Source organism: Ciconia boyciana, chromosome 10 (genome assembly GCF_034638445.1).
Source record: "Ciconia boyciana chromosome 10, ASM3463844v1, whole genome shotgun sequence".
In the NCBI taxonomy this organism is placed as follows: Eukaryota; Metazoa; Chordata; class Aves; order Ciconiiformes; family Ciconiidae; genus Ciconia; species Ciconia boyciana.
In genome coordinates this window covers 12684462-12696893 of record NC_132943.1, presented here as the reverse complement: position 1 = coordinate 12696893, position 12432 = coordinate 12684462, and the positions used below count along the sequence as shown (strand labels likewise).

Genomic DNA, 12432 nt, shown 5'->3' with positions numbered 1-12432 from the left:
GCTCATGCAGTAAATGTCAAAACTAGTGCACTGCAATTAAATATTCTGAGAAAGTACTCCAGTAAAAACATACCATGGTGGCTGAGCATATGTGTCAGTCTTATCTGGACCTGAAATAAAAAAAGAAAAAACAGGTAACTTATGCATACAATACTGTACACAATTCCATACATTTGAAAGATTTTAAGCAAAGAATATACTTAAGAACCTTCAGTCTTCACATTTTCAATCCATTGAAGTCAAGATTAACTATCAATCACCACACCTGAAATTTGAAATAGACAACATCAAGCTGCTCAGCTCAAACACAAAGAAAGAGGTCTTGGTCCATTTTGAGACATTTCTGGGTCAACTAAGTTCTCAAGTCCCTTGAGAACTAAGAGTTCTGTGAGCCTCAAAGGCTCCTTGTTAGGGGAGAGATGTAAGGAAGATATTCCAACTGGGAGGCAGCTCATCAAATCTTATGGGAACTCCCCAGAGCTTGTAGAAGTGGAGAAAGACAGACCATCAGTACTACACCTGAGCATGCCCACAGTGAAACTGCAGCTGTCCTCTGGCTAAAACACAAAAACAAATTAACAGTAGTAAAGACTCCCAAAACCTGAGCCCCTGTGTAAACTTTTACCAACTCATTTGCTATGTAGCAAATATTATCGTGTTTAACATGAATAACACAAAAGCTAATATATCACATTTCTTCACTTTGCAACACCACCAGGAAATCTGGGAACGTGGCTGAGCTATATCGATTTGCCAAGGTACCTCATCAGCTGCACTGATATAACTAAGCACATATTTGCCCATAGTCAGTCTTTTAGTTCATATGTATGTAATCCTCCGTGCATTCTTCCAAACCTTGGCAGTATTTGTTTCTCTTGGGGGCAGCATGAGATAATAAATAGTTGGGAGGAGAGAAATGCCACTCTGGATCAAGTACCAACCACAGCCCTCCATTTTTCCCTAGTTAACACTACAGGATGTAGCTTGTTTTCTCCTGGTCAGATCAAAGTTGCATCTACGTTGTTGTCAGCTGTGAGACTAGAGACTACAGTAGACAGACATGTAATAATGAATTTGCAAGATAATGAATTTTGCAAGTCATCAACAAATACTCCATAAAAATGCTTTCAGAATCTCTGCCTCAGGGAAAAGACAAAAACATGTGATGGATGATACCCTGATTTCCACTGTGTTTTGCAAGCAAAAATCCACATCTAAATGCTTGGACTTGCCGCACCATTCAGAGTGACCAAAAGAATCTATTTATACACACACAAAAGTTGCAGTGAGAGAGGGAAATAGCCCATTGACCTCACTACAATAAACCTTTCAATAAACAGTAATAGAAATTCTTCACATAAAAATTAAAGCTGAAAAGAGACTGGATAAATGCAGAAGAGGAAGCTGAATAACTATTGCTTGCAGACAAGAAAATGCCCTGCAGCCCTGTCAATTAAAAGAACATTTTCCCCCTCCCTCTCCACTACGGGAACTTGGGGAAAAAAATGTAGCTCTTGGAACAAGATTATCTATATATGAGACTGCATGGATTTAAAAGAAAATGTAGTAATTCTGAGCCACTTGATTGTCTGCTAGCATCTTGCAGCAACTCCTATGACCTGATTTAATTGATAATGAAAGAATTAGGTATTATATATTGTGGTTAGGTAAGTGGAATCATCTGATTAGTCAAGTACATTGCAAGAGAGTGCCCTTTTTACTGACCTGTACTAATCCAAGAAAGAATGCTAGCATTATTCAGAGATGTGGTCAGCATCTGAAGCAAACATATACCACAACTGACTTTGTGACCCCAGTTCTGCATCATCTCTCAAGGCAGATGTACCTATTACACAACAGAAAGCTCACCACTTAAGAGAGAGCAAGGAAGGATCAAGTTTCATGTTTAAAAGAAAAGGCTTATTGAACAAAATGGCTCTTTCTATAAAACATCAGTTGAATAGGCAACCTGTAGAACCTCCTTCTACAATGGCTTCATCAGATTGGAACAGATCAAAAGTACAGCTTTAAGTGGCAAAGGCTAGCTGTGGTTTTGAGGATCCTAAATGTCAATCCTCTTGTTATCTATATTCTTGATATCTTACAGAGTGACAGCACTGATGTGAACCTAAAAATCTTGCATCAAAAAATTCACTGCTGGGTGCGTATGTAGCCCACTGATCTTATGACTGCAGCTGAAGCCAGCAGCTGTTGATTTAATTATTTAATTGGGTCCAGTGACTGCTTACCCAATGACTGATGAAATTCCTCTTTAGTGTGGTTGCTGAAGGCTGTATGATTTTGAGGGCACCCTGTATGATTTTGATGCAAAGGGCACCCTAAGAAGCATCAAACTGCAAAATGAACTGTATATGGTAATGCATATATGGAATAGAACATCCTAAATTATTTATACAAGGACATTTATTTCCTTTAAGAGCAGTGAAATAAGGCAGGGTTGCGAGTTGAGAAAGCTGAATCTCATCAAGCTGTTTTTTCTCTCTTACAGTTTAGAGTTATGCTCCTTTACTTTACTTTCCTGGTTCTATAAATATAGATACAATTTTGTTTCCCAAAAGGGAGCTGGTATAAATGTGCATCTAGTGTTGGTACTCAACAAATACAAAATTAATTACTGATTATAATGACAAGTGCAAGGTTTCCATTCGCTGAAATTAAAAACTATGTTCAAAACCTATGGAGGTCAAAATCACAGTAAAAGTGAAAAGTTGGTTTTAAAGAAAGTTGTTACAAAGCATTTGGATAGCCTTTTTCCCATTGAACCAACACAATGTTTTCAGCTGTAGCACGCTCCAAGCTATCACAGTATCATTTAATAAAGAGAGAGGAAGATAATGGGAAAAAGTGAATGCTTATACTGAGGACACAACCGAAGATATTTTAAAGGTATGTCTGTGGTTCACTTGTGCTCTCTCCTGTAAACTCTTTGCTGTACCTTGAACGGTGAGCTCTGCAGACACAGATGCCTTCCCAGCGCTGTTTACCACTGTGCACGTGTAAATTCCTGAATCAGCAAGCTGAGCATTTTGGATTTCCAAGAATTGGATGCCTGTTTTCTCAAACATGTTGAAACGCTCATTTTGCTGCAACTGAATATCACCCTGCAAATATCACAAGACACCATGAGACAGCTAGCTATTGGTAAGGGAAGGGATGCAAGAAATTTTTTGGTAAAACATCAGGTCAAAATGCCTTTCTCCTGTCTTTTAGCCAAATTCCTCCTATGAATAATACTCAAACGGTATAAACAAAAAACTGCGTCCAAAAGTTCTATAGTTCATATCTGCAGGAGGCTGTTTTTCCCTGCGTTTTGCCACCCACTCATCTCAGTTTGGTTTTGGCTTTTCATTATTTACTATATCCATATTCTTAGAAAAATTTCTTTTCACTGTATGTGGGCTCAAACCAGTTTTCTGTTCATGTTTGTTCCAGGAAGTCAAACATCACACTTTTAAGCAAAAAATTCCAAGCTGGAGAGTAGTTCTCTATCCCTCAATAGCTCTTTTATGCTGCATCGCTTCAGGAACTGGAAAAAATTCTGCAGAAGAGGACCTCATCAGTGGTCAGGTGGGGGTGGCAGAAGGCACTAGGCATACTTTAAGAGGGGCATTGCTGCAACACAGCTCCTTTGCAGTGCTACACTGGAGATAAATCAAAAGGTACGGCTTTGAGGCAGGAAGAAATGCAGGTAGTTCTATGCTCTCTGTTACATAGGTTAGATTATCAGATTGACAATTTTTGCCTTTAAATTCTATGAAATAATTGACCAACACCTCATTTGTGAACAAATCAATGCTTCTGCTTCAGCACCAGCCATTAAAGAGGAGTCCCTTGCTATCAGGCACCACAGCTTTTCCTATCCTAAGTTTAGGAAGGGAAAGCGTACAAATCTACCATTTGTAGGGCTTTGGTCAGTAAGCATTTGGGAAACACTACAGTGTTTTCAGACACTGTCATTCCTGAAGTCTCTATCAACTTACTGCTATCTGGGTGCTGTAAGTCCTATTTCAATAAAAAAAGCTAGTTCACGTCAGGGGTTTGGTGGTGACACAGTAGAAGCTTCTGTTCTTTGCAACTTAACAAGTAAGAAAAGGGGAAAGAAAACAATAAGCGGAGTAAGACATTTACACAAAAGCTTATTTGTTGGTTCTGAAAAGTGCAATTTTAATTGTTTATCAAGCTTCCATGCTGTATGGAAGGTGGTCATGTGTTGTCTCTGCACTAGCCAGATGTGCTCCAGCAGCCATGTAAGTTCCTTTCTATGACGCTGAGGCAGAGCTGAAATACCTACCACTCAGCAGGACCCTGCAGCACCATCCTGATGTGACCAGAAGCATTGCAGGCCTGAGCTTGTTTGCAGCTAGCCAAAGCACATGCATGATTACTTGTTAATCCGTGCCTTATGAATAGGGATGCAAAAACATGCTTCACAGCAACAACCTGCCAATAAAATTCTGATAAAGAGCAACAGCACATTTGCACTTTACAGAGCATATGAATAATTGAAAGACAGCTTCATGGTGCTCAAAATAGGTGCTAAAATAATATTATGAAAGCCTAAAGAAAACCAATTTAACCAAGAGCAATGGATTAAGGATAAGTTCAAGAGACTGGACTGGGTGTCTGCAGGCCAGCAACGGTACGACTACTGAACCTCTTAACCACACAACTGTGGTATTTTACAGAATAATATATGCAGACCTGCAAGTGTTGAAATATGTTTTTTAAGGACATAAACATGAACAGAACTCATGGAGCTGTTAATAACAAGAACTTTGCATACTTCATTCATTTGATCAGACAATGAATGCCAGATTATAAAATAACACATTATAGAAGCTGACAATCAATAGCAAAATATATAATATAACCTCTAACAAACTGCAAAAACATGTATGAAGAAGTACCAAAGTGTAGATCCAAGCTGCTGGATTGCTAGTCCCTACTTGCTGTTTACCACGCAGCCCTGAACAAAGAGAACTGAATGACAAATCCTGTTTTGCACCGAGTTGCATGGCTGGAAAACCTGAGCGAGTCTGGTGGGACTGGAAGCAGGCTGCTGTGGAGCAGCTGCATCGCAGGCTGCCTGGAGAGCCAGCAGGCCCAAAAGAACTGACGGCAGCTGGAGGAGCAGCAGGCTCTAGATGGAGCCGCCAACTGAGGGAGATGCCTTAGTGAGTGCTTCCACAGCAAGAGGCTGCTTGTTTTCTGGGATGTACCCTGGCATTCTTGTCTTACAGACAACAAGGATAAGTCTGGAATAAAGCGGACGACTTGGAAGCGTTTCCCTGCTCTACTAGCAGTTTTCTGGGGTTTTTTGTGGTTTCTTCCCCCCCCACCCCCAGAAAACCTGGAGACACCAGAAGAAAAGAAAAGCTCTGAGAAAATCTTTTTATTTTTTTTACTATACATAAAGCAACTGAAGGCTGAAGGGGAGCAGGATGCCAACAGAGCAGTCATATATTTGCTCTTCCAAATTAAAGAAAGTAATTGTAATTCTCTAAAATACTAATAGTTTCAGTAAAAATGGCCTAATCAGTGTAATATTTAAATATCACCTGGAAGCTCTCTCCTTACTAACCAAAAAAAGTGGTTGGATATCTTGTGTATGCCCAAAGGGGGCACTAGGACTTAAGTCTTCAATGCTTTTTTAATAGTCTAATGAATTTTAAATATTGCTCATTTATAAAGCTTTTTTGTAAATAACAGATACTCACAATTCACAATTTTAATGCAGATCTGAAGTTGACAGCTCAGGTCTCCTTTATTTTATGTCACACACTTTTCTGCTACCACTGTTTTAGCAGAGGTCAGATGGAAACAGTTGAACTGTTGTTCATCTGCCTTGGATTTCTTTTTTTTTAATTTGCAAAAAATAATCGTGCATGCCAAACCCCAGTCATATCTGTCAATTCCTAAACACTTAATTTTCTTTTCAATTCCATTTCATTTTGTTGCAAACATCATCTTCATTCTAATGTACAGGTACAACCCAATGTGAGTGATACAGAAAACGCAGTTTATGACTGAGACACTGACATGGAACTTGGGAAATACAGCTGTAATTTTCACAGCTGTCAAAGACTCCTCTGTAACCACAGTCAAAGCATTAAATCCCTGTAGACCTTCTCTATAAAACAGAGGTGATGATAATATTCACATTTCCCATCCTTTGTCTATTTTTCTTATCTAGTCAGTAAGGTCTTCAGGCAAGTATGTCCTATACTCGCTATTTTTATAATGGAACGTGGATCTTGTTTGGTGCTTTCAGATGATTTTTTTTGTGCAAATATTTTCAACAATGAGACAGATAAGGGTGCAGTTTATACTGAGAAGGAATACTATTATCTTTTGTGAGTTTATTCAGCATACAAATGAGGAAGAATATGGCTCTCCTTGTATGTAAATTCTCACCATGATAATTTGCAGTGGCAAGTGCATTTCATCCTTTCAAGTCACAAAAATTCAAAAGAGAAAGAAAACATTAATTTTTGGGGAAATCATACCTTAAACCAAGTTACTTGAGGCTGAGGTCGTCCTGTTATTTTACATGAGAATTTGCCTGTTTGGCCTTCACGCACAACAACTCTATTGGGTTTTGTAGCAAACTTGGGTGGACTCTCTCCCCAGATGCTTGGCCTGTGCTCCACAGATGGAACAGTAAGTCTTCCCCTGGAAAGGCAATTGACATCCTGCTTTTACAGAAGAACTGGAAGCTGTTGTGGTTAGAGCACACTTCAGGAAGCATTTTAGACCAGTGCTCTGCCAACAAGGGTATATAATTGGTGGTAATCAACATTGTGGTTACACAATATTTTTTTTGGCCAATGGAAGAAATGGAAATGCTGGTGATGACTGCTCTTGACTCCTCATGCAATGGAATAGTATGATGCTACCCACCCTCATCCAGCATACACATAATTCACATAACAAATCTTGGGGACAATTTCAGTTGCTTATAAGCAGAGCTGGGCAAACCAAATGATAGGAAACACTGCATGCATTTAGTTTTTCACATTTTCTGTTTCTTAATTGCTTTCTGTGCTGGTTTTGGCTGGGATAGAGTTAATTTTCTTCATAGTAGCTACTATGGGGCTATGTTTTGGATTTGTGCTGGAAACAGTGTTGATAACACAAGGATGCTTTCATTATTGCTGAGCAGTGCTTACACAGAGTCAAGGCCTTTTCTGCTCCTCACCCCACCCCACCAGCGAGGAGGCTGGGGGGGCACAAGAAGCTGGGAGGGGACACGGCTGGGACAGCTGACCCCAACTGGCCAAAGGGCTGTTCCACACCATATGGCGTCATGCTCAGCATATAAAGCTGGGGGAAGAACAAGGAAGGGGGGGACATTGGGAGTGATGGTGTTTTGTCTTCCCAAGTCACCGTTACGCGTGATGGAGCCCTGCTTTCCTGGAGATGGCTGAACACCTGCCTGCCCGTGGGAAGTAGTGAATAAATTCCTTGCTTTGCTTTGCTTGTGTGCGCAGCTTTTGCTTTCCCTGTTAAACTGTCTTTATCTCAACCCATGAGTTTTCTCGCTTTTACTCTTCTGATTCTCTCCCCCATCCCAGCAGGGGGAGTGAGCGAGCGGCTGTGTGGGGCTTAGCTGCTGGCTGGGGTTAAACCACAACTCCTCCTAATAGATTATTGTGCATACTTGTTCACTGTTTACAGTTCTTTATAATGTAATTTGTTTTGACACTGAGTGCAATGACACAGTAGTTTCTGAGGTATGAATCAGCAACTTGTTTTTGCAACATTTCTGACATGTCCTCGTAAAGATTTTTCATTTGAGGAAGGCTTCTGTTTGGAATCTCATTCACTACGATGTTTGCAAAGCAAACATGAAAAGGGCACAAAACCAAAGTACACCCATTCCGGCTGAATGTCTGTTAAGTGTAAATGCCCAGCTCTACTTACATGGATGGCACAGCTGGGAAACAACATGTGGAATGAAACTAGAGTGACATCAGTGACTGCAGTCCAAAACCCTCAGTTACACAGATATAAAACATAAAACATCAAGCAGTTTTATAGCAAGAAAAAACAAAGGTGCAACTTCAGGTCTGTTAATGTCAAAGGGAACACTCACGCTTTTTGCTCTGAAGCCGTGGTACAACAAAGACACACATTAGCAGATGGCAGATGGTGATTTTTTTTTCCCCCCCCAAGCTTTAATTTCAAGCAAACTGAACCATTTTCAAGGCCGCCTTTTCCAGGTGGCCTTTTACCACATGCAAGTAAGATATGTTAATACCTCACCATTTCTACCAGGTGTCAGATACTAACAGAGACCACATCGCCTTAGTCCAAGGTGCTGCCAAGATATGATGGTTGCCATAGAGGCAGCTTGAGGTTTCTAAGTAAGAGACGATACTATAATGAAAGGATTTACATGGACAAGAGGACCAGCAAAAAGTCTTGGGAGAGAAGGATAACTGTAACATGTTAAAATGGAAAACACTTCATCTTATAATCAAATATCTGATAGCTTTTAATGTCATCTTCCTCATGCTACCACTAAAGAAGAGCATAAATGTGTATTAAAGAAGTCTTTTAGTGACCATCTTTAGGTGGTGTTTCCATATTCATATATCTATACACATATACTAAAGCATTAAAAGAAAAACAGCTACTAGCCAGCCTGCAGCTTTATAGCTGTTTCCCAGATATACACAAACTGAAATGTATATATTTTTTTTCTTTTCCCTCCACCCTGCTTTATATGACATAAACTTTCCATACTATAAAATTATAAATAGTGAATAGGAGTAAAACACATGAGAATGAAAAATGAGGACCATCACTCTAACTCCATGCAGTGCAATTGATTAGGATAGTGCTTTGGAAAGTCTGAATGTGTAACAAAACCTAGCAGCAACCTCGACCGTCCTTTCTTGCTTTGATTATTTAGCATGTGCGTATTTCTGTAGCACATTTGCGATACAGACATTATAATGTAAAAGCCTTCCCGATCACTCAGTTTCACTTACTATTTTCACTGTTGTAACCTCAGTTAATTTTAAAATTCAAAACATACATAAACAATATCATATCAATGACAAAATCTTCAGTTTTAACTATCTGTATTCTGATCACTAACACAATCAGAAACATGTATTTTTGTCTACATCCAGGGTGACTCAGTCCCAGGGATATAAATCAGAAATAATTCTGCTTAAATTCAAGCTACTTATAAAGAAATGAATTCAGCTGTTGGAAGAATTAGGCCTAGGGCTTTTAAAACAGGGGCTTTTAAATTAACTTAATTGTAAATGTTTACTGAAGTGCAGAAAGTACATGACAGCAAGAAGGCTCTTCTGTGTGCCAGCACAGATCACCCCATCAACCCATTCTTGCTAACAGTTACTCCAAACTGGAACAATTCTTACTTCTGGACTACAGTTTACCCACTGCGTTGCTTGGAAATACTTAAATTATATGTGAGAGAATGCTGATTTCAGTTGCTTTTATTTCTTACTGATGACTCTTAAAAGAGTATTTGCTCTGGCTTTATAAGGAAACTGTCAGGTCATGGAAGGTGTGGGGAAGGATTTCTGAATATCACAGAGCAGAGACAAGAGGGTGCAATATTGCAGCAGAGGAGGGTGCAATATTGCAGATACCAGCAGAATGTTCTGTTTTCAGCCAGATTAATTCCTGTCTTACTAACACAGCAGCTCTCATAGTAGCTATTCTGCTTGGGTTAAATGGAGATTTGGACTTAGAGCATTTGAGTTCACACATATCGAAGTGTTTGTTTTCAGGTGTTGCTGTAGCTGGCACTGCCCTGCCTCTGAGAGCCCAGCCACTCTTGCTGTCCCCATCTCACAAGTGTGAGAAATCATGCCAAGCAGTTACCCTGTTCCAATGCAAGGCTATGCAGAACTGAGTCATTAACCACCAGGCTTTGCTTTCCTCCATTCCCTCTGATTCTTGCACAGGTAAGGAGCCTTGGGGATACGTTTCCAGTGAGGAATTACTGAGAACTGGACAAGAATCCAACCCTTTTTGACTGACCCTCAAAGTGAATCAGAGCTAAAGACAAAATGCAAGAGGCACTTAAAACGGGGAGAAGTGGTTATTCTCTAGAAAGAGACATTTTACTTGTTTTCCTACCAAAACATATTTAGGTGTCTGTGAAACAATATCAAAGCCAGTGGACTTCTTACCCAGGGGTTTTGGCACTGGATGGCAGGCTGTATTTCTTCAAGGAGTTTCCTGTAAGCATAGGACAGAAAGACAGGAAGTTCAGAAGTTTTGTCAAGACCATTGGGAATTACAGATACTGAAAACTATGTAAAAGATGCATTTCTCCAGGTTTCAAACATAAAGGAGGAATGCAACACCTGCAGTACAAGGTTATGTCATCTGTAGTCCAAAGTTAGGCTCTGCAATTTCAAAAACAAGTTTTAGCAGAGTTACCACCTAACCCCTGGCCGCAGTAGTAACAACGCTGCAGATTATTCATGCAAAAGTATTTTCAAACAAGCGAATGAAACACTGTGTCTAATTTCTACAGTGCAGCACTAATTCAAATTAAGATAGCAAAAAAAGGTTTTTGGACTCTGAAAGAGGTTTTACTTTACTTGGTTTGTTTTTTAGTCCTTGTGCTAGCCCAGACTACCTTTTCTGTAAAATGATTCTTTTTGAAGCACAACAGTTACATGTTTGCTGATGTGAGCAACAGGGAGATGCGTACAAAGTCGTGTAAGCTCAGCGCCATCTACTGCACACAGCATTCCTGGTCGCTTTGGCACATTAAGAAAGGGTACTGACCTGGGGTAGATCCAGAGTGGCAGCACGAAGCAAACAGCTCTGATGACTGTGAAAAAAAATTTGTTCTAGAGTCTCATAAGAATCTGCATTACTGTCAGATAGGACAGCCATGCAAGATGGAAAGACTAGATTGTGTTTCAGTCACTCATTTTTTCAAGTAAGAGTCAGCCCCGCATAGACATCTTTGCTGAGAACAGAAAAAAATCTGTGCTTTGCTATCTTGATGCATAGAGGGATTTTTAGAATAAAGACCATGTAATTCTTAAACTCTGTGAAATTCAGTCATTGGGTACTGCCATGAAATTTGTTGTAAACTGCAGCAAAGGCCAGGTCAGAAAAACTGATAAAAACAGCTTTAAAAAATCCTCCACCTCCGTGCAAGTTGTCACTCATAAAAGTTGTCACAACTTAAAACTGGGGGGGGGGGGAAATTGCATAATTTTTACAACAGAAGGCAGTAACAATCGTGCCAGATCTATGCATATTTCAGTATGTACTCTGAGGATATCTGATAGAGATTTTGACTCTGAATAAATACAAATGCTAATTATTTCAGGACTGCTGTGGATTTTTGCTTTTCTTCAAGAATTCAACACGAAGTTGTGACCTGAGGAGCTTTGATATTCAACAGATCTCTGACATGACCAAACTGCAAAGAGAGAAGGAGTACAATTGATTTCCATCCTTCCCTGGCTTTGTGTCACTCTTTACATTTTAAATTTGGCAGTTTGCAACTATCTAATATGCAGATGGTTTCTTAAAAATTCCTGGGTTTGATCTTGGCTGTTTCCCGTGTGACATTAAGCATGCAATTACAACCAGGCGTTCAACTTAGCAAATGGAAGCATGCATGGAGAACTCCAGAAACTCATTGCCTCAGTGTGCCTATCTGATAGGCTGTGAAGCAACCAAGATCGCCACAGTTTTTACTGCCTGAGAGAAAATGCTAACTTTCCAGGCCTTTGTTTCTGTCCTGAGTGGTGGCTTCCATGAAAATTATGAGGTTTATAGCAAAGTCTTTAAAGCTAGGTCTTTTGTTACCTGGGCATCATCATACACATCTGAAACTGAACACACAATTTATCTAGCTATAGACATGTAGTTCCCTGCAAAATGTCTTGAACTGTGAAATGCAATTAATGAATCTTGCTCTTGCACCAGTGAGAAAGCATGTGTGTATAGTTGTGATTTTAACCAGACAGTTTAACACAGCTTATTCATTTAATTAAACTCTATAATCATCGCAACAACAGTATAAGTATCCTCTTACCTTCCACTGTCAGTTCCACGGTCACTTGACGAACCCCACCATCATTTGCAGCCTCGCAGGTGTATTTGCCACCATCACTTTCCTGTACACCTTTGATTACCAAGCTGAATATGCCCCGAATGCTGCGGTCCACAACATAATGGTCTCCCTCTGGGACAGGATGCCCATTTCTGTACCACGTGATCTGAGGCTCAGGGTAGCCTCTGACCTGGAAAGATGTGAGAGAGAGTGGAGAAAGAAGGCAAACATAACAGATGATGGAATTAGGAAGAAATGTTGGACATTTAGCAATGCAGTGGAAATTTCTTGACACAGGAGCTGTTAAACACATACTCTTTGCAAGCCAAATGGCAGAACAA

The 12432-nt window shown here is 39.9% G+C and overlaps 1 protein-coding gene across 4 annotated transcripts in view; it reads right to left on the bottom strand.

The window, feature by feature from the left end:
* Nucleotides 1-12432, bottom strand: part of MYLK (myosin light chain kinase) — a 225871-nt gene that overhangs the window by 118431 nt on the left and 95008 nt on the right. For all 4 annotated transcript variants that reach the window (XM_072873959.1, XM_072873957.1, XM_072873955.1 and 1 more), the window contains 5 exons: nt 12074-12281; nt 10197-10245; nt 6528-6693; nt 2957-3122; nt 74-110 (listed from right to left, as the gene is read on the bottom strand). In XM_072873959.1, the coding sequence (XP_072730060.1) occupies nt 74-110; nt 2957-3122; nt 6528-6693; nt 10197-10245; nt 12074-12281 (626 nt within the window). The remainder of the gene's footprint in view (nt 1-73; nt 111-2956; nt 3123-6527; nt 6694-10196; nt 10246-12073; nt 12282-12432) is intronic.